General features: G+C 41.0%; 1 protein-coding gene across 3 annotated transcripts in view; it reads right to left on the reverse strand.

The window, feature by feature from the left end:
* The window catches only part of TTC7A (tetratricopeptide repeat domain 7A), a 168,136-nt gene that overhangs the window by 37,733 nt on the left and 107,801 nt on the right, over window positions 1-22,602 (reverse strand). For all 3 annotated transcript variants that reach the window (XM_066316054.1, XM_066316055.1, XM_066316053.1), the window contains 3 exons: window positions 18,977-19,093; window positions 15,494-15,591; window positions 10,341-10,475 (listed from right to left, as the gene is read on the reverse strand). In XM_066316054.1, coding sequence (XP_066172151.1) covers window positions 10,341-10,475; window positions 15,494-15,591; window positions 18,977-19,093 — 350 coding nt within the window. The remainder of the gene's footprint in view (window positions 1-10,340; window positions 10,476-15,493; window positions 15,592-18,976; window positions 19,094-22,602) is intronic.

Raw genomic sequence — 22,602 nt, forward strand, 5'->3', positions numbered from 1 at the left:
AAGTGTTTTGCACTGCTTATTTGGCCAGTTTGTCAGACAACTGCCAATTTTTCAGCGACTGTTAAAATTGAAATGGTCTTATAATAAAGCCTTATTTATATTGTGTATTTACCCATTTACATCCCTCATACATTACAGAAAAACAAAATACAGCTCTTTGAAGAGACTGCTCATTTACTTTCTTGAACTATCAACTACTATCTGAGTGATTTTCTTAGAAGAAAACAGGTAACAGACATACTTACATGTTTGAATGTCAACATGTTAGTATAATAATTTCTCATGATAAATTTTGTAACATATCTCATGGTTGAACTTCAACATTTCTCAGGATTTGGACTAGATGATTGTGGTGTTGGACTGGATGATTGTTGCAGGTCCCTTCCAACTGAAATATTCTAATTCTAGATTTATTAGATATTACATTCTTTCAAAAGGCTGAAAGTGATACTCAGTTTTCAGTTTTCATGTAATTGAAAAGAGAAACTGTTTTTATATTTATACATATACACAATTATGTAAGCATGTATGTAGATAAAATAATTCTCTTCATACAGCAGGCATTGCTCCTTGATCCATAACCTGTGTTCTACATGTTCTGACTGCAAAAACTCAGTGTCTATCTTTTTTTTTTTTTTTTAATTGATGTCATGAAGTATTGACAGTTCAAGAGTCCAATTCAAAATTACTAATTCAGGCTCCAGATTTAGAAAAAGTATTCTGAAATTAGACATAACCTTAAATATCCTGACTTTTTAAGGCAGTGAATATTCTCATGAAGTCTCTGTGAGGGGAGAAATTAGAGTGAAAGTTCCTCTTGAATAGCTTTGAGACTCTGCAATTTTAAAACACTGGGAGACCCAAGTGACTGTGGAGACTTGGCATGGTGATGTGGAGCTTGCTAGAGGTGAGCAGTGAAGCATCTCTCTCAGTCCCCTGCCTGACCATGGGAAAGTTCCACCTTGGCCTATCTGACATGAGGCTGGGATCACAAATGGCATTTCTACTGGCTCACCAAAAATGATTCTGTTAGTGAAGTGACAGCATGGCTGAACACCCTTGCACTTCTGAAGTGACCCTCCTAGAAGAAAGGTGAGACACTGTTGAGAAAATGCTTGAGTATTTCTCAGCCATCCCTAGGTTGTGGTACAAGATAAATGTCACTCTCCAAGGCTGTCAACATGACCAAAATATTAGTTCCTTCGGAAGAGTTATACTCTTTCAGGATGACTCATATGCATTTCTTTCTGGTTAATCACAAAATCTCTGCATGCATCCCTTCCCTTGGCTCCAAGAGGCTGCAGCTATCTATAATAACAGAAAGCAAGGCCATGTACCTTGTCAAGCTGAATATGTGCACAGCCTTAAGCAAAAATTGGTGGGAGGACAGTATTTTCCTTGCACTTCCAAGGAACAGAGCATTTTCCTGCCAAGTGCTGCACAGCAGCTGACGCCATGCATGTGGCATTAATGAGCCTGGGGATGTGCAAAGCAATGATCCACAGCCTGAAGATGAACACTCCAGCCCCAAAGTTTGCACAAACTTAGCAGCACAAAGGAGGGGGTAACATCCTGGCGCTGTTTGAAATCAGCAGAAGTTTCGGATATTGCCATACTAAAAGCTCTATTAGCAACTAAGAGCATAATGTGACTTGTTTCACTTCAGAACAGAACTGGGAGCAAGTGGGTTTAGATGTGAAATCATGCATGGCTGGTGTTTCAATGCATGCAAAATAGAGAGAACTTATTCTTTCTATGGTGCCTGTAAATCTTCTTCAGTTATAACAATTATTTAGAGGAAGTGCAGCAACACAGAATCTAAATAAGAACTACAAATTGTATTTTATGGTATGGTAGCGTAGCATATTAAAGTTCAGTCCATTTCTTTGCAGGCTCAATAGTCAATAAAAATGATTTAATGGTGTGGGAGGCCTAATTTGCATAAAAAAGAATGAGAGGGGTGTCTTTTGGTTATGAAAGGAAAGGAGTGTTTATTCAAATTTTTAAACTACCCAGCTAAAAATAGACATTAAAGGACATCACTTAGGCCTGCATTAAAATGTGTTTTCTGTAAACTCATTTTTCACTTCTATTACACACTCACTTTATTTACAGATTAACAAGATATGCTTATGTAACATGGAACAAAAACACAGTTGGAGGCAGAAAAACCCAAAAAACAAGGACCTATTAAACTTACCACGGTAAAACCCTCAGTGGTACTGAAAGTACTGAAACACCTGCTTTCATACTACCTGGGTTAGTAGCTTCCTGACCATCAGATTAATCAGCCTATCTCCTTATATAACCTAATTTTGCTGTAAATAACATCTAACCAAAATAGCAGCCCTTGTGAGGAAGTTCTGTAATAGCCTTGGCATCCAGTTCCACTTCAAAGCAGAGAATACCTTCTCATGCTGACACAGGTATCTAATATCTGTAATTCTTATCCCGTGAAAGAGTCAATGCATCAGGGAAACCATTTATGAACCTCTCATTATGGTACTACATTGCTCTTGGTACTGACCTTCTTCAGTGCTTTGAATCTAAAATCAAGCTCCCTTGCTCTCTCTCACTTAACACCAGCTCCATAAAAAATTAAAACATCTACAAATTTACATTCTGTTTTAACCTAAAAGCTCTCTGAATGCTATGGAGCAGAGAAATGATGATCCTGGATGCACCACTCTTCTATTATTCTCTCTGGAGTAATGATAGAAACTCTGAATGTGAATGACATAAGGGAATATTTCAGCACTCTTACCTACAGGTAAGAGACAGTGCACTGCATGGATGGGCCAAGACAAGTTGAATCATTCACTTTTAGTTCAGTTATTGAAGCCCATGCCTGCACTGAGACCATGAACAGCTATCCAGCTGATTTTAAGGTTCAGCCTAGCATAATTCATTCCTTTCTCAGATCTACTTTACGTTTCCCATTTGTGCTCTCTTGCAGTACTGTCCAACCTATTCTGCTGTTCTTCCAAACAACTATTGTCTTGTGGCTATGGCCTCTTCTGTCTGGACTTGCAAAGGGACTGATGCACCTGTTTTAATGCTGGGCCCAGTCCCTGAGAGCAGCACGTCTCTGCACTGGGATTATTATTAACTTTTAATACAAGCTCCTAGTTCTTTCGGCTATTTCTGCTAGCATTTAAGCTCATCTACAGTGAAGATCCTTAATCAAGTGAAAATTGTCAGAAGCATATAATCTACTTGCTCTCCAAAGACCACTAACAAATGTACAGACCAAGAGCAATTCCCAGAATACTGCCAAAGCTGGGTGTCCTACAGTGAGCCCCCTTATTTCGTCCAATATAAAATTATTTGCAGAGTTAGGGTGTCCATCACCTGTGTAACAACAGTGTAACCCAATTATGTCTGCATCACACTGTTGTCTGAGAAACAGAGCTGTTCAACATCACCTTGAACACTGACTCTATTCCCCATTTCAAAGCAGTGTCAACAGTGATAGTGCTTGTCATTGCAGCAACAATTTCACTTCAAGCCTAAAGAAATCAAGGAGATTTAAAATGTTTTTCTGCAATGTGAACAATGTAAGAGTTAAATTTTCATTACTTGTGAATCCCGTTTGGTGTTATCCAACAGGCAGCACTTAACTCCCACAAAGTAGACTGCTCCACATCACTTGTCTGTGTGTGCCTGATGTATCTAAAGCATCCTACTCTTGTCCACCCCAAAAATGTTACTGCACAGTGACGTGGCCAGGGTAACAGCCAAGTGCCCATCAGGATGGTACAGTGCAGAGCAGTTCTTCACACTTAAGAAGGTTAGAGCATCTGTGAGGGAAGGTGATTTCTGTTCCACATCATCTGCGTTCAGGAGTTATTAATGCTTGTTACTGCAGGAGCCCTTAGCCAGCTGAAAAGACCCACTCTGAGAGCTCTGCCATCAGCAGTGACTACCGAGCTATTACCATGACAAAGGGCTCCCCCACTGCCTTTCCTTGCTGGCAAGTTAGGTTTAGTCATTGTTCCATGCTATGACACCACCCTGCACACAGTAGCTTGACGATTCGTGGCAGATTAGACAGAAGATTCCTCCAGGCATATCCTGACTACAATAATTTCATGTGATGCAAACGGTTGATACAGAAATGAAGTACAGAAACTGCTGCTGGTTCCCATACACCTGAGCTCAGCCACTTGCTCTTTTGAATGAGGCAACAGATTTACATGCTCTTTGCACGCAAACTGAATTCCAGGGACTGGCTTTAAATTCCCAAGCATCAGCTCTCACAGGGCCTGAAATGACCACCAAGCTTCTTTATGTACAAATGCAGCATTAGAGTCAAAGTTTTTAGAAGCAGCACAGAAGTGCCACAAGCTACCCTCTATACTAAATGGTGCAGTCAAAACATGACTAACAGCCCAGTCAAGTATAAATTCCTATTTTCTGTCTCTGGTATGAACAAATGTCTGCCTCCTTCTTCACGACTGTGTACATTTTATCGTTCATTTGTCCAAACTTACTGAGCAACTGAGGAAATACTAGTTTTCAGTACCCTCAGTCATTCTCTGGCAGTGTAACTGGTTTCTCTCCATCTCTTGGCAAATTTTCTACAGAATGCTTAACAGAAGGCATTGGAAGCTGCTGCCTGCTCCCTTCTCAAGTTAATGTTTGCATGTTTTTGAGAAATGATATGTGCTCTTTGAAGACTGTCCATGCCGAAGAATTACCAGTCCACAGAATTTCGCATCCTGCTCTAGCAATGAGAAACATACAGAAGCCTCAGGAATGGAGGAGGCAATCCCAAATGCCCTGTACTGAAATAAGGCTGCAAGAATCCTTTTGAGTCTTTAAATTCATTGCTGACAGAAAATAAACCAAACTGGAGAGTGTAGAACAAGACTTATCAATTCCACTTGAAGATGTTCAGATAAAGAGAAATGGGGAATTTGTTGATCTTTAGTCTCCTCCACAAGTCTAAAACAGAGCTTGCTAAGCCAAGAGGCTCATCAGAACTACTGCAGGCTTCTTAACTTCATTTCAAAGGGGACAAAACCAGCTCACTTTACCATTTCTATCACCAGTTGAAGTGTTCCTAATCCCTCCTAGCAAGTAAATACTGCAGGGAGCCATCTTTGCAGTACACCTTTATTCTCCTCAGAAATGGAAGTTTAATAAACGTCTCTCTCCTGTTCCCCCTCACCAGGCTCCAGCTTTTCACAGTGCTTTGTGTCACTGTAAAGAGACACAAAAATTAGCAGCATTTATGGAGCTCAAGAACTCAAGCAGTGAATGGGGAAGTTCTAAACTTGAAATTCTAAAATTTGAAAGGACTTAAAAAGAGAAATAAAAATATTAGAATTGGTTCAACAACCAGTGCTGCATTACAGGACAGTATCTGATCCAGCTATCCTGGCAATATCAATAAAGATGTCTCCCACACCTGATTAACACCTTTAATATCAGAGCTAATAACTTGTGGGGGCTTAGGACTGCTAAGAGCCCGGAGCAGGACAAACACTGAAGTGCCCATGCGCAGGCTGTGCAAACACCAGCTGTGCTGGGTGAGCAGAGGGGCAGCAGGGAGGGCCTGGCTGCACCCTTGGCTCTTGCCAGGATCTGGCTCCATGGCTGTGGACCAGCACGTTGGAGACCTCAGCCCACCAGCCCTGACGACACTTTCTCGTGGAACAAAGCCCATCTCCTCTAACACAGATTTTTCCCAGGAACTGGCCCATATGGAATAAAATAAATAAATCACAAGTGTTTTGTGAAGGGGAAAAAAAAAGTTCCTGCTGTACATAACTCGGGGGAACAGATGTTTTTCCATTAGCTCACTGTTCTCTGCTGCACTGGCTCTCCTCGCATTTCTTGTTTGTAGCATGTTCATTACAAACTATTTTTTCCTAGGTCAAACTTAAGCATGTTACTGAGACAGCAGGTAGCCCACTCCAGCCCCACTGTGAGTACACAAAATAGTATCCTCGTCATTTTTCTCTAAGTGCTCCTTTAAATTAGCCTTAGGGTCTACCTGGTGAGGTTCACAGGCTGAGCTTAGCAGGCATTTAGCCAAACTTAGATCAAATTACCAGACCTACTTTGCTGTGAGTGGCCATATTTGGTAAAGTATTGGGTTAGTCAAGAAGCTAAATTGTCAGATATAAACTACTAGTAAAGACAAACAAAGTGGACCTTGTAGTTAAAAGTAAAGCTTAAAATAATACAGTAACAGGAGCTAGAATATTAGAACTCTTATTAAAACTGGCTTGTTGCATTCTAAAATGCTCTGTATAAACAGAGCATATGGTTATTACTGCCTGTTAATATAATCACACATACTTCAGATAAGAAACCATTCCTGTTACCCAAAGAGCGTAGAACTATTAACACTATTTCTTTCCAATACTGACATGCTTTGCTCTCTGGGTCAAAAGTGATCTTATAAAAATGTCAAATGAAGGTAAATTTTGGTCATAAATCTGAACGATTTCAAGTATATTTTCTTTAGCCAAACAGCATGACTCTATTTTTTAAACAAAAAGGAGGAGTACTGGCATGACTGTTAGAAGTATTAACACTAATAATCTCTAGTATTCCCCTTGCAGCTTTTCCTGCTGGAAGAGGGAGGAGTTAACAAGCTTTACCAGTGCCACTGAAGTTCCTTGCCTCTTCTCAAACTTGAATTCAAGCTCTCAGCCATGAAAAGTAGAACAAAGAGGAGAAATGAGCATAAGGATTGCATAATGACCACCTCTCCTGGTGCTGCACCACCACAGCATGTGCACTGTAGTACTGTTCCTAAGTACTCCCTGAAACGAGCTGTTTCTCAGACATGGGGCCAAGAATAATGTTTAGGCTCATAAATGTTAAAGTGTTCCCAGATGATTCTTTTTAAGCAGCCATTACATTCAAGAGGACTAGGGGGGTTATTGTTAAAAGGGACCAGACAAGCTGTGTTAACAATCTTTGCTGCAGAATACTTGGAAATAGAATATGCTTGTTAGTATTCCAAGCATGCCTGCTGCAGGGGATGTCTCTCATCTTTGGGGACAGCACACTACTCTTTCAAAGCTGTGACTACCTGTGCAGAAAACAGGAAGATATGGAAGCCCATACTGTACTCCCAGGTGGTCTTGTAAGAGACGGCTGGACATGAGATTAACAGTGAGAATTCAGTTTTATTATGATGCTTGAAAGAGAAAAGGACTTTTTCTAGAGACCACAGATCTATCAAGCAGCTCTTTGTTTACAGGAGGCTACAAAAAATGAGCTTGCCAAAGATCACTAGGCATTGCTGCAGGGAAAGACAAGGTACAGCATCTGTTACAGTGCAACACATTTCGATTTAGCAGCTGCACATCCAAAGATGGTGCTTGATTGTCTTCCACACAAACCATCCTGGTCACAAACTCAGAAAAGTTACAGATTAAACCACTACATGCATATTCTCTTACAGGTGAAATCAGTGTCTTCATCACAGCGCAAAAGGGATTAACTATTTGCACAGGGCTCACAGCCTTCCCTTCAGCCTGTTAAGGAAACACACATGTTCTCATAAGCTAATTGTGAAACCCGTTAGAGAACAAGGGGTCTCCAGCTTGGAGGGACTGAGGACGCTGCTGTACAAGGCAGGAACTCCTACTGCAGCTGTAGGATGATACAGTAAGGATTCCCCTATGTAAACATCACTGGATAGCTACCACCCCCTCACAGTCCCTTTTGCAAGTGTATGTGCTGGCTCTGTGGCCTGGCCTGGCTGCTGGAGGGCTGTAAGAGCAGCCCCTATAGCTGTGGGATAGCTGGTTTTGTGTGCCTTTTCCCAATCTCATTGCACAAAGTTCTAACTGGACCAGCTGGTTGGTACAATTAACTTTCATGCCCTGGGATATGAGGAGGCATGGCAACTGTAATGGAACCCAGACACGACTGCAACTTGGCACTCTCAATCCATACCTGTGCACAGAGCCACGGCCAGCTGTGTCCTGTATCTGAGTATCTGAGAAGGATGGATGCTTTGTTATAAATTTACTGTAGTATGAGGTTAGGAAATTGTAATAACTTTATTTAAGGATTTATGAATCATGCTAAAAAGGTCGAAGTGTTAATGACAACAAAAACAAAAACACACGAGTAATTTCCCAAAGGCGGATAATGTTTTTTCCTTTTGCAGATAGGACACTGAGGTATGAAAAAGTTAGGCAACTTGCCTGGAGCCACAAGATGAGTCACTGATTGAAAAAGGACAAGTCCAAGCTAAACCTGATAAAAAATCTACAGCATACAGATGCAGACCTTCCATGAATATCAAATGCCTCCATATGCAGGCATCAGAATGTTACACTAATTACCTGTTGCTTTCCACAGCCATTAATTTTGGGGTGAGCTGTAATGCAAAACCACCTGACTACCTCAACTTCCTCTAACCATGCATTTCTGTTTAATTTGTTGTCTATGAAACATCTCTGTTTTGGAAGTTACTGCTTACAGGTATTTGTTCTTCTTTTCCTCTCCTTTCAGATGGGAAAGATCCTAGTAGTGAAGGTCAGTGACACCCTTGGATTATTCCATTCACTAAGCCCAGCATAAGGTCAATCCACTTCCAAGAAGTCCTCTAATAATGCAGGCACTATGCCCTTCACCACAGAGGGTAAAGACCACCCCAAAATACCAACATCTCTCTTCATCCCTCAGGATACCAGAATGCAGCAGCTTCCACACTACTGTGAGAAGAGAATGGCCAGTGCCTCAGCAGGAGCTCATTAAGCTGCATCCATAACAATAACTGACTTCAGTAATGAAATTACAAAGCAGTCACAGTACATGTTTTCAAAATATCAATCCTGAATCGAGTCCAGATAAAAGTAAGCATGAAGCAAAACAAAGGCTTAAAAAGTGATAAGAGAGAAAAGTTACAGCTTATAAAAATAAATTCTATCTAAAAGGATTAATTAACACCTTTCAGAAAGGCACTCTATTCACACTGAAAAGCAATCATAGCAATTCACAGCAAGCACTATGTCTTTATTGCTTTTGTCTTTTCAGACAGCAGCAAAAAATGTAAACTGCCGAGAGCTATCTGCAAGATGATGGACAACAGACACCTGACTTCTCATCATAATAAACTCCACTTATTTTGCTCCCTGCCAGCCTTTTCTGCAGCCTTAAATCAGGAGTATAAACTGAATAAAGCAAAATCTTCCTGATGATTTTGAATCCCACAGCACATATCACTGAAATTTACATCTACACAAGTCATTAAGGTGAACACATGTCATTAACTTAAAGGATGACGCATTCTATAAGGTGACTTTTTTCCTTAATATTAATCAAACTGTAGCAAAACCAATGTCATATATTTGTTCTAGAACTAAAGTCTAATTGGTAGGAAATTACCCACAAAAACAGCTATGAAAATCTTTGCTGAGAAGTAGGGTGAGACTGCCAGGTCTTATGTGAGAACTGTCAATTGCGTGGATAAGCAAAATGAGAATTTGAAAGGTTCCCCTGCACGAAGAATAGAAAACTATCAGCAGCTTTCCAGGGGGTTCTGCTTTTCTTTCTTCATTGCAAATGGTGAGACATCTAATAAGCAATCATAGCACTCAAAGGTAATTTCAAGTGTGCAACTGTGGGCCCAGTTATGGAAGAAAAACTGTGTCTCCTAAAAACAAAATTACAGGGTTGGAACTCTAACAGCTCTGAAATGCTGGAATGCAAACAGCAGAATGTGCTGGGCAACTCTGCTCCTCAACAAATGTCCTACATAAAACCCCTCCATGGGTTTGAGATCACTTGTGGGTGGAGTCTCTCCTCACTGTTTTCCCCTTATGTGCTCTGCTGTAGCATCCTTGCATTAGATACTCAACCTACAAGACCCTGGGAGGTTCAAACAGCATGAACCACTCTCACACTCAAGGACAGAGTGGAGAAGATGCTCTTTCCAATAATTTCCACCTAAATTTTCACTTAAACCTCAGCAAAGATTGGAACACTTACAGTTAAGACAAGGTTTGCCAGTCTTACTACAGGGAAGCATTTAGTAAAAGGAGAATGGAAATAATTGTCCTTATGAACTACCATTTTTAATGAAGAACTATCTACCCTCTTTTTCAAAAAGCATGTTATAGTGACGACTAAAGTTTTCTGTGTGTTTTGGAAAAACAAAAGTCAGCTGAAAAATCACACTACTACAGTATTTTTGGGGGGCTCAAAATCAAGTAAGTGGTGTTTCAAAAACCCTCTGAGATAGACAGATTTTTTTCTGAAATAAGAGCTATTTTCAACTAATGACTTCAACTACTCGGTTAATACTTACATCATTTGATTCACCACTGGAGGGAAAGAGGAACTCCAGGTAGCTCAGGACTTACCAGCTTGTAGCCAAATCTGTTCAAGAGTTGTCCACAGCTTCACAGGTCCCTGCTTCATTGTGCTGCTCTGCATAGTTATTTCAGACATGGCCTGTTCCAGTCTTGATGCAGCAAGGGAAGAGGCTCTTTGTGATCCTATGAACCAAACAAACAATAATGTATTTTATACTTACTTAGGGTATTTCTTTGACTTGTTAAGGCAGCGGGTCTGATCCTCCAATCATTGCATTGGTTTTATGCAGTAGGAACTCGGCTGAATTTTGGCACGACAAACTGGAGATTATCTTTTATAAAAGGTTAATTTACTGAAAAAAACCTCACTAAATTATCCAAGGGCTGCAGCTCAAACAAGCAAATTAAGAGACACAGTAATTTTATAAAGGTCTGCTTAGCATTCATCAAGGAAGCAATCATATTTTGCTCGTTTAGGAAGCAGAAGTCTAGCATCAAACATTTTCCACAATACCCATTTTATAAGCACAGTCATCATACAATTACAAAATGTGCCCCACTAAGGTAATAAAATTCATACAGCATTACAAGGTAGCTTTGCCCCATTCACATAGCACACACATTGCAAGTGACATCAGTATTGTTCTGCTGATTTAGAGGCAGGGTGGTTTTTCATTTAACCTTGGGGAGCAGAGAGTTCAGAGCTTTGACTATATTAACCTTTAAGTGTGGACTGTAACATTTAGGCAAGAATAAAGTATTTGGTGCCTACACCTCTGGGACAAAACATCACATTGAAAGCTTATCCCAGGAGGGCTGCATGGGTAGAAACCACATTCTCCAGTACAGCAAGTGGGATTATACTGGTGAGCCAACCTCCCAGAGGGGTATTGAGATGGGGGTAACAAAATAAGAAGCTACAAACTGAAACTTCAGAGTTGGCTTTGTAAAGCTTTGAGAAATTAATATTTTAATATGCATAGGTTTTAATGTGATATTATAGTTGATAAGCACTTTTTCTGGAGAGCTGCTGTGACTGAAGCACTTGTGTTGATTAGCATTAGTCTTGAATCTGTCCTTACAGGCTGACCTCAGAAACCACAAGATCCTAGAGTAAAAATCCCGCTTTTTCTCTCCCGCAGCCACGGGGCATATGCACTTAATGGTCTCTCTGAGAGAGACTGCATGCTTTTCCAGCTGGAGTGTGCTCAAGAGAGAGGGTTGCCAAGCCCCACCTCCTCACCAGCTAACCAGCACGTCACCCTGTGGTCCCCAGCCGTGGTCTCCCGGCCACCTCTGCTCTGGATGCTGAGCAGGGGCCCAGGCTCCCGCCAGGCATGAGGGGAGGCACGTTTCTGTTTTACTCCCCCGTGCCAAGCACCTGTGCTTTGCGAGCCTGGACACGGCTGCAGCTTCTACTTAACCCGAGGTGAGCATGTCACGGCTTGGGAGAGACCACAAGTGCAACTCCAGGCCCAGAACTGCTATGGGAAATATTTGTCCTATTATCTCATCGCTAACTAATGTCATTCATTTCAAGCAGCAGAACTTCAAAACAGCCCTGCAGCAGGCGCCTCCCACGGCTCCCTCGGAAAATGCAAATGTGTTCTTCCCAGATGCATTTCTTAAATTCCTACATAGTTTCAAAGACATTCCTGATCTAATGTTCCAAGGGATGACAGTGCAGTAATGTAGCAATTCCGGCTTTAAGGATATGGGTAAAAGCCATTCAGCTTTGCAGGGAGAATTTATTGTATTTATCAGTTTATTTAACTGATCCACCTTCAGCCTGTTTCACTGTATGAGATTCCTCCCTGGCCTTGCCCACTCACGCTCCTCTCCCCCATCCCTATCTCCATCAGCAAGGATTTCACTGAAACTCTCAGAAATTCAAGTCAGACTAGAGCTGTTTGACACAGGGAAAACTACCAAGCCATCCCCAGCCATCCAAAACACCGACAGCTTCTCTGCAGTGCAGAGACAAGAAAATGGACACATGAACAGCTAGTGATGTTATTGGCAGAGCTTTGAACTTAGGGTAGACTTCTTGCCTTCAAGACTGGCAAACTTGGAAAAAATTGCATGTACTTTGTGGATTGTGCAGTCAGCTTAACCAGATTCTTGTATTAGCATGCTTTGAATGCAACTTTCAGCATCACATTTTTCTGCTAAGCCTCCCCTCTCCCAGAGAGGCTTTGTGGAGATGTGTTTCTTGAAAGCACCCAAATGTAATGCTGGGCTGTTTGCACTGGGTGGGCAGATAGGCTCATGTCTTATTCACATCCTCACAGAGCTCAGAGAAATCCTCTTTTCCTTGCAAATCAATCCAAGAAAACTAAATCACCATAAGGCACCTTTGTGCATTTTGGAGAGATTCATATGCTGCCTAAGTAGATCCAGTTAGAATCTACTAAAGCATCCTTCCCTCACAAAGCAGGCTTCACAGGAATATAAAAGCATAGTTACTCTCAAAGAAACCTAAGTTAGCTGCTCCTCATCTTATCTTCATTAGCCCAGTAGTTGCCAATAGGGGAATTTGAGACTGAGACTGATCCTGCCCGGTGCAGTGGGCATCTGCACAGTCAGACAACTGAGACCCAAGTTACTTAGCAATTTACATGGAGGCTCTTTGCATTAAACATCCCTTGGCATTCCAGTCCTTTGATGTTTACTTTCTTTTTCTTCTTTTCCAGCCTACAGGAAGCAGCAAAATATTCTAGGCAGAGACCACATCACCCCTGCCTGGCTTCAGACACAGACACATTCCTTGCTCTAGACACATATACGACAGATGATCAGGCTCTCTCCAAACCAGCCCATACTCCACTTTTGCCTCTCCTGGTCTTGCCCATCTCTGCTGGGATGATCACAGCAGTTCTTAAAGCTTGCCTGACCAAATAAACTCTGTAAGAGAAGGTTTTTACCAGCCTGGCCCTTCTGGACTGAAAGGGGCTCAGCCACATCTCTGAATCTCAGGCAAGCAATACAGTGCCCCTGGGGTGGGCTGATGGAGCCACAGAAGAGTTTACCTCTAAGACACTATATCCTGAGAGAGGAGATCATCATGTGTCACACTGGCACCCTGACCGCAGGGTGGTGAGTGGAGATGGAAAAACTTCAAGCAACATTAAAAGAAAATATTTGAACATCTCATTATAAGATATCTCCTCCTAAAGAAACGTGCTAAAAAAGCCTCCCCACAAAACCTGTCTCACAGAACTTTAATGTCATGCCTCAAAATACATGCAAATGTTGGCATATGAAGATAACGTACCAATTCGTTATTTTAGTGCAGTCTCTTTCTCTATTTAACAGCTCTACTAGACAGGATATAAACTTCACATTTTACAATAAAGCCCTCCACATATTTTGGATATAACTCATGAAATCAAAAAACTGATTTTGTTGTGACGAGCTCTGCACATAAGCCACACAAAATCTATCTAAATAATTTTAAAGCACCATTCCTAGGGTGTTTTAAGACCAAAAGGATCAAGTTTAATATTTTGCATTTATGAGAAAACTACAATCAAAATAGAAATGTAGCTCATTAGATTTACTAGGCGTATAAGAAACACAGAACTCCCAAGCCTAAATCACTTCAGGCAAAAGCATTATAAGACAGGACTAAATCAGAAAAAGAATGAAACAGCAAGGCAGCTGACTGATATCAGTGAATTTAGTTAGGAACACTGCTTCACTTAGAAGAAGATGAAGAAAATAAAGAGGAATTAATCTTTCTGGCAGCAAACCTAAAATTCTGGCACAGCAAATAATCGTATTGTGGTGTAGCTGAGGGAGAGGCCAGTGTCAAACCCGGCCACAGTAACCCCTGCCCTTCAGTGATGAGCCCAGAGATGACAGAGCGTGTGCGCAGTACAGTGATGCTGCTGCAAGCTCCCGGGGGATTTCACAACAGACAGCACTGCCTGTTTCACAGCAACGCAGAAATATCAGACCTCCTCCCTCCTTCAAAGCAGGCAGCCGCAGCTCTGGGGAAGCACAAGGGCGAGAGGGGCTAGAGCGGTACTCTCCAATCTCACTCACTACTGTCTTCAAAGAGGCTCCCAAAAGGGACAGCAGGCCCAGCTGCTTCCCTTTTGCAGATGGAGTACAGCAGCATCCACAGCCTGCAGAGAAGGGAGCTACAGAGCCCTGCTGAAACCAGCCAGTGCCAGCCCCACACTAAAGTGGGCGGTGTAATTTCAGTATGAGCTCCATTCTTGCATCCATTGTGGGGGCAACTATGTTAGCATGGAAACCTGGATTCTCAAAGTGGAGGAGGAATACATTTCTTGGTTTAAACCAAACTGCATTCAGTGCAAATCACTTTAAGTGCATGGAAAGCTGATTCAAAGCTTGTACTTCACATTAGTTTGCTCTTTCTGGCAGGCAAGCACCATGGCATACAGCACAATTAAGACTCAGACAAACCCTAATTCCATAGAGATTCATGAGATTTATGTGTTAGGTTTTTTTTCCTTGTCCACATTCTGAGTTTGAGGTTCACTTTCTTTGCAAGTGCTTCTTCTACATCCACAAGGATAGGTATTTGATTCTCCAAGTTAAAAGGCAAGTTTCTCACATCATCATATTATTTTGAGCCAGGGTTTTAAAGAAGTACCAAATATCACGAGACTTACAGCAAAAATCACAAGTCAGCAGTGCTCTCTGAAAGCTTCCTTTCCCCCTTACTGCCAAGATCAGCTTTGATGTCTCAGTTATTTCCATCTGACTGTATCTTGTTACTGTGAATATGTATTTACCATATAATAAAGCATCACAAGGTTTATGCACAAATCCCAAAGCAAATCACCATCTAATAGGAATTGACACTCACTCAGCTTTCCAAAACCAACAATAGCAACTGGCTTGATAAGGACATCTAAAAAGAATTAAATGGGGAGGCAGGCTGATGGAGGGATAGAACAAAAAAGATAGATTTATACATCTCAGAGAGCTTTGTGAAAGAAAGCAGAAACTCCTCTGTGTTATGCATGAGGAAGCCAAGGTACAGGCAAACCTCAGTGACACATTCTACAGCAGAGGTGGCCATCAAGGCAGACCTGGATCTCCTGACCAGCAGCCCAGCAACACGGATGTGGCATGGGCCCACCGCCCTCTCCAAAGAAAATGAAACATTCAACTCTCACAAAAGCACATTTAGGACAGGATAGGAAAGCACAAATTTGTTTCCTTACCAGAGTCAGTGTCATGAGCATCTGGGAGGGTGAGATGCAGTCCATTATGCTTTTTGATTACTGGTGTTTCAGTCACACTACTTCCTTTCTCAGAGCCACTGTAAAGAAACAAAATTGTGTTACCTGTACATCTCTCAGTGGGGAAATGTTCTCCTAAAGCAGGCAGTAGTTTAGCTGCCTGGGAAATGAAAAATCATGGTTTCCAGTTGTGAGAAATCAGCTTATTGAATGTATTAACACCCGCCTCACTGTCAACGGACTGGAAGCTCAGAGACTGCCCAGCAGGGGCTCCAGGGCACACGTGGTTATTTGGCTATAGGGAGTCTTTGCAAACCACTGGACAAGAAACACGTTGGCAGCTACAAGTCAGACTGGACGAGGCCCACTAGCAGACCTACACCCAGCAAGAACCACCATCTCCTGGGCTTCTCTACAAAACAATTTGTTCACAGGTCTGCTGTGCTGATCCTTTTGAAACATTCCAATTACCACCTTCCACCTGGGTGCTAATTTCTTCATATTTTCATTTCAAAGGGCTTATTTTCTCCTCTTCCATCTTTGTTCTGTTCAAAAAGAGGAGGAAGATAAAAGCTACCAGATAGCATTGCTTTAGGAAATAGGGAACCTCTGGTCTGTTCTTCTACTAGACTTCTGTCCTCACAGGAGAGGCTGTACAAAGAGAAACTCACAAAAAAAAAAAAAAAAATCATGCGCCTAACAAAAAGTCACTTAACACAGACCTCCTGAGCCTTCCTGTCACCACATAGTCTGCCATCCCCCAAGGATCAGTGGTGATGATATCTCCTCTCATCATCCATTAAGGGATGAAATGCCAAAAGGAAAAGTGACTGCCCTGGCTACTTTTTCTGGCACACTTCCAAGCCTGCAGCTCAGCCTTTGGACAATATTCCTTTCAGGAAGCAAGCTGTCAGAGAGACATGATTGGTGTGGATGCCCCCATCTTTCAGTCTGATGAGTCCTTTGGTAGGGATTGCACAGAATTCCCTTGAATCTGCATTGACCTAGAAGAGTAAGTTTGTAACTGCTGTTTGGTTTTAAACAGGATTATTCTGTCATCACAGAAAACAACAGCAGAAGACAGTCTTGTCCTTCCCAGCTAACAACCTAAGACCAAAAGCCACTTACTGTCATTCATCATAATAGCAACCATATTTACAGTAGCTAAATAACCTTTTACTTGGGCTTTGGGATCAAACATAATGGTTTCTGTTAATGCACTCTGAATTCTCAGGCACTGGACTGCACCAATCTCTGTCCTTGAATGGGCCTTCCTTGTCTTTCATACTGGTTTCCACACAATTGATAACTCATCTGAGACTACCATGTAGTGACAGATAGAAGGGAAAATTAAATTATCTGTCCTATGCCTCAGCCTCGCCTAGACAGGATTGACACACATGTAAGTGTCCTGGCCAGGAGGTGGAACTAAATGGACAGCTCTTACTCCTGGGTTATCCCAGGGAAGGGTTGAAAATTAACTACCCTTTAAAAGCTGCAGTACAATGCCTTTAGCCAAGAAAGCTTTTCGATGCACCATGGAAGGGATAGTAGCCAGATTATTTGTTTTCTATGTACAGCACTGGAAAGGCTGACAGCAGGACAGCAGGACATCTACTGCTCATCTTTTTGAAACATAGTAGAGACAGTGGACTTGAACAGGGCATATGAATAGCTGCTGAGGATAAAATACTGGGCCCTGAAAGACTTTTTAGTCTGTCAGAGTCACAGTAAGGTTGCAAAGCCAGGAAACAGGCCAGATAAATGCAACTGAATTGCAATTTAATTGTGTAGGCAATTATCTACTGATTGAACCACTAAGGAGTACTGGGTGCAACAGCTCTCAACTTTGTGTAAATACAACCTTCTCTTTTGCAAGAGGCCCTAAAAATGTCCTTGTCCAAGTCTCACTGATAAGAATTCCCCTTAAGTTCCTTTGCAAGCCCTACCCAAAATACTTTACATATTTGTTAGCTGATACTGCTGCAATTTGCTAAATACAAGGAGCTCCCTGGGTCACTGAATCCAGTCTAAAACTGCAGGTAGGAAGCTGATTCTTGTTACCTTTCCAGTAGTATCTCTTAATAAAAAATACTTTATGATCTATTTTTTGAGAGAGGAAAAAGAAGAGCCCTGCTAGGAATAGCAGTGAAATACATACTAGAGTTTTTAAAAGCAAAAGCAAAGCAATTTGTTTTGTTTAGGCTTCTATGGCTAAAGCTTATCAAAAGCCTCTAAAGCTATCACATCTTGGGTTTTTAAGTATAAGAGCCAAAGTACAGCTTGAAATCCAAATGCAGTCCAAATGGCTGAACTAGTTATTTGTCTGTTTTCCAATGTACTCTCTACAATCTCAGGCTTGCAGCCCCCCTTGCAAGAGTAAATCTTCCTCAGTCATAATTGTTCAGTGTGGATTTGATCAGCTTCATGAGGACTACTCATGGGCATAAAGATTATTCGTGTGAGAGGTACGTGATTGAATCCTTAGCTAAAGATACTGAGGCCTAAGGAAATCAATGATTCAAGCCTGTAAGAGACCACTGCTGCTATGTAAATATCTTGATTTTTGTATTTGGTTTGCTGCTCATTAGCTAAACCAACAAGAATTACTAAAAACCCCTCAAGGAAAACTTGTACACAGACATGCACCATTCTGTACATACACTTTTGGAGTTTATAAAGCTTATGCAAATGCATACAGAAGTTGGAGAACAACTCAGGCTACATCACCCTGCTGTCTTGACTGCTGCTGTCAAGCATGTTGTCCTTCTCATCAAACACAACCCCTGCAGACATTAATATTCTCAAGACATTGTATACTGGTACCTTGACTAGGGCAATACCCTAAGGGTGTGGGAAGGAAGAAAACCCAAATCAGTATCTTCCATTTTCCACTTTCTGAACTTTACCTTTCAAGGGGCAGCAGATGAAAGGGAGGAAACAGGGAATTGTGTGAATGCAGATTTACTAGGACAAGGGAAGAGAGAAAGATGCTACATCCTCTCTTCCTTTCCTTGCCCAGTTAGCACCAGGCTGTGCAACCAGCGTGCAACTACAGCATATGAGTTTGGCACTGTGCCTTTCCTTGGCTTACTCTCTTCAGGGCTCTGTCACCCCCACACATTCCTGGGTGGTGCCAACTACTGCAGACTCTGAACAATAGCTGATGAAAGCTCAGCACTATTGGGGAGAAAGAAAATCTGCCCTTCATTCTGGACATCCAAATATGGATAGAGATGTTTAGACCTTTGGTTCAGAAACTCATGGTTCAAACTGCTTCTTCAATATTAAAACATTGGGGGTTTGGTATTGTTGTTTTTTAATTTTTTTTTAACAGTGGCTATTAAAATCTTCCCTGTTTTAAATCACTGCTAGAAATATTACTTATCTTTTATCTAGAAAATTAAAAAAGATAACCGCATCGCCAATAACAAGTCCGAACTTGCTACAGTGGAGAAAGCCTACCTGTGCTGTAAAACATTGTATACCATCTGCCACATCTGCAACATATGTCTGCACGTCACCAGAGCCTCTTCAGGTCCTTTATGTATCCATTCCAGTTTTACTTTGGTGAAGAGTAAACTGCAAGATGAAAAAGAATAACTCCTATTTTATTGGCATCTCATAAAAGTAGAGAATCAGTATCACTCCGGTGAGATCCTGGCAGGCAGCATTTTTACTTGCTTTGTACGTGCAGTAATAAAAGAAAACACTGTAGCACAAAACATTTCATTTGGCTCAACTTGGATTCCCCACAAGGAGATGAGAGGATTAACAATATTCCTCAGCTGCAGTCAAATTTACGTCACAAAGCTGGCAGGACAGTGTTAAAAGCAAAGCACTGCAAAGCTAACAAGGTGAAACATATACTGAATCTCGTTTTATTTTGGACAGTATTAAAAACAGGAGAAAAAAGAATTGGCACAATACATACTCCCAGGCTGTTTTCTTAGTCTTGCATCTTCTTATAGCACTGGCTTATATAATAAATTTCAGACAAAAACCCCAGCACACTTAACACACACAGATAATTATGTAATGCCTCACAGGAAGGAAATGCTTTTTCTTAACCCCAGCTGGGAATCATCTCATGCCCCTAGGCAAGACAGCTGATAGCCTTGTACATTCTTGTTCTAGGTAGTGTAACTGCTGCTACTATTCTTAAACCTAGAGAACACGTACATGCACAGACCACTGGAATTCAGCAGAATTGGGTCACACAGAGGTTAGAAGACCGATTTGGCAATGACACAACCTACCACTTGCTGCCAGCATGGCTTTTAACACCACCCTTCACTACACCCATTTTATCTTGATTGTGAAGGTGATTTAATTTATTTCTTTCATATTAACGCAAACTTACTTTTCTGTTTTAAATGTTTTCATAAAGTCCAATATCAACAAAAATTTAATTCAATTGATATGGCTAGCAATTAATCCACTTCTGTGGATTATGCACATATGTGTACATACATGCATACAACAGGTGAATGTTAAAAATCCTAAAAACAGTTTTATGAATGTGACCTGCAGGCTTCTGAGGAATCCAAGCTACTTCAGAAAGAGACAACAGCAACTGCATATATGATGTTGGAGAAGAATTTGCAGCTGAGCAAGAGATCTTTCACTTGGAATAATTAGAACTCTAACCGCCAAGACTGTGTGGTGCATATCTACAGGAATGTGCTAAAATGGCAGTTCCATTTGGTACTAACAAACATTAGGTGGACGTTTTTGGTTTGGGTTTCTTGGTTGGTTGGTTTTTCTTTGGGAGGTGGGGATGATAGTAATGAAAATGTAGCCCAACTATATCAACTGCTCTAGTGAAGTCTGTTCATGGCAGCTGCTACAATTTGACCTGGTAGAACAAGCATTCAACTGAATTCTTCAAGTACAAACTTTGACTAGGAAAGGCAGATCAAGATTCATAATCAAGGGAATTTGTCTTTACCCTTTACTATTATGTACCTACTCTATATCTTTGGTTTTCTTGTTACTGGTATGAGCAAAACAAATACTGGTAAGAACGTAATTTTCTCTTAGAGATGCTGACCTCCAAACTGAGAGGAAATGCCTTTATGATTCAGGTATTTGAGGCTAAAACACAGACTGATCAAAATTTTGGTGGGACAAAGACATAACAGTGGATGGATGCTGCTCTGTATTCCCAGTGACGTGGGCTCATAAGAACAAAGCTTGTTTTAAAACAACAGAATACAGAATCAATCACCCAGATGTAAGGAATACGTATCATACTAGAAAGATGGGAAGTCACACCCTGCAGTGCAACAATATTAAAAAAGATGTGAAGTTCCTGAGCAACAATGCAGTTAAAAGGTCAAACAACCCTTGCATCCATATAAGAAAAGTAATCAGGTAGGAGCGGGAAGATCTGGCTATTCTTGATCAGAGCATCAGCAAGACACTTATTACAATCCTGTTTCTAGTTCTTGCTCTTTGATTCCAGAAAATGACTGAAAATGGGGTATGGTTCAGAAATTGGTTATGCAAGTGATGAGGGCTAGAAAAACGTATTTCATCAGAGGCTTGAGAAGCTCAGTTTATTTGCTTCAACCACAAAGCAGCAAAGAAATTGTTTTGCCCCAGCCTGCAAGCATCTACTTGAAGTGTCTCATTATGAGTTTTTGATGTAAAAGAAAAGATACAGAGAATCTAAGAACTCGTTGGAAGCTGAAACTAGTCAAATGGAAATTTATAAGTAAATGCACTCACATAACTATCAAGGAAAATAATCTTTGCAGCAACTACCTTGTGCAAATAGTAAATTCTGTAGTCATTAAAGCCTTTTCAGTAAGGCAGGATAACATCTGGAAAGCAACAAATAGAAGCTGGTAGTGCACAAATAGAAGCTGTGGGTTTGATGCATAGGCTTATGAGTGAGTTTCTTTGGGCTGCGCTGTGCAGAGGGGTGAGACTGTGTCACCTTCCCTCTGGAAGTTACTCTTATTAAAAATATTCTTCTACTCCCAGAAACAAGCACGTTGAACAATCTATGATATTTTCAGCATACAGAATAGATCTTAAACCATTACTAACTTTCAAAACCAAAGACCTTCTAAAGCACTGTACAGCCCTCCCTGCAGCAGAATGGTGGTCAAGAAGACAAAGGCCCAGAGACCAGTTGTACAACATCCCAGAGTAACATCACACTTCTCAACGTGGTAAGATGCCACTCAGTATCAATTAAATAGAAGAGTCTATTAACAATCAAACTTCTGGACAGGAGGGTTATATTAAAGGCTCCTTCTCCTTTTTCCATTAGTAGGGACATAGATGGCTTATCAGCAGGCAAATAAAATTACTACATAATATTTTTATGCATTGCAGTTAAACATTAAAAAGACAAAGCAAGCATTTAATCACGCTGCTGTTTGCTGCTCACAGTGAATATATGTCAACTGCTCTGGATGAAGATGCAATGTTCTATCTCAGGAGAGAGAACAACTAATGAAACTGGGGGAAAAACAAGTCTCTCACAAAAACATAATGAAGCCTCAGCACAATACTATCATGAGTTGTAAGGCACAGGCACACTACAGGATCTTGGAGATACCATGCCCTACTAACTGTTGTGGCAATTCACCTTGCGAATAGTGTTATCCGTGTTATTGTGTAGTCTTGTAATGAACCAAACTAAAAGACAAATGGGAAAAATGTAAGAAGCAAAAGGAATCAAACCATACCAGTAGCAGTAGTAAACAACACAATTAAACATACACCATTAGTATTTCTCAGTTTCTAATAAACTTTGTAACAGAGAAACCAGATAAGTAAACACATAGAGAAAACAGTGAAGTAGTATCACTTATCTCAATCTTATAATTTTATTACTGAGCTAGCACTCTTGCTACTCATAAATCTAATGAGTATTGTGTCCTTTCAGCGTATGCGCACAATTTCAGGGGCATAAATAAAAATCACTTACACACAGATCTCACCTTATTGTATTCCTTAATATCATTGTACATTTGTATGATGCTCATAGTATTAAGCAGTGTAGACTTTTTAAAACATTCAACGTATAAAAATAGCCCCAAGATTATCAATATAGTCATTGGTAATTCTATTAG

This window comes from Sylvia atricapilla, chromosome 3 (assembly GCF_009819655.1).
Source record: "Sylvia atricapilla isolate bSylAtr1 chromosome 3, bSylAtr1.pri, whole genome shotgun sequence".
Classification (NCBI taxonomy): domain Eukaryota; kingdom Metazoa; phylum Chordata; class Aves; order Passeriformes; family Sylviidae; genus Sylvia; species Sylvia atricapilla.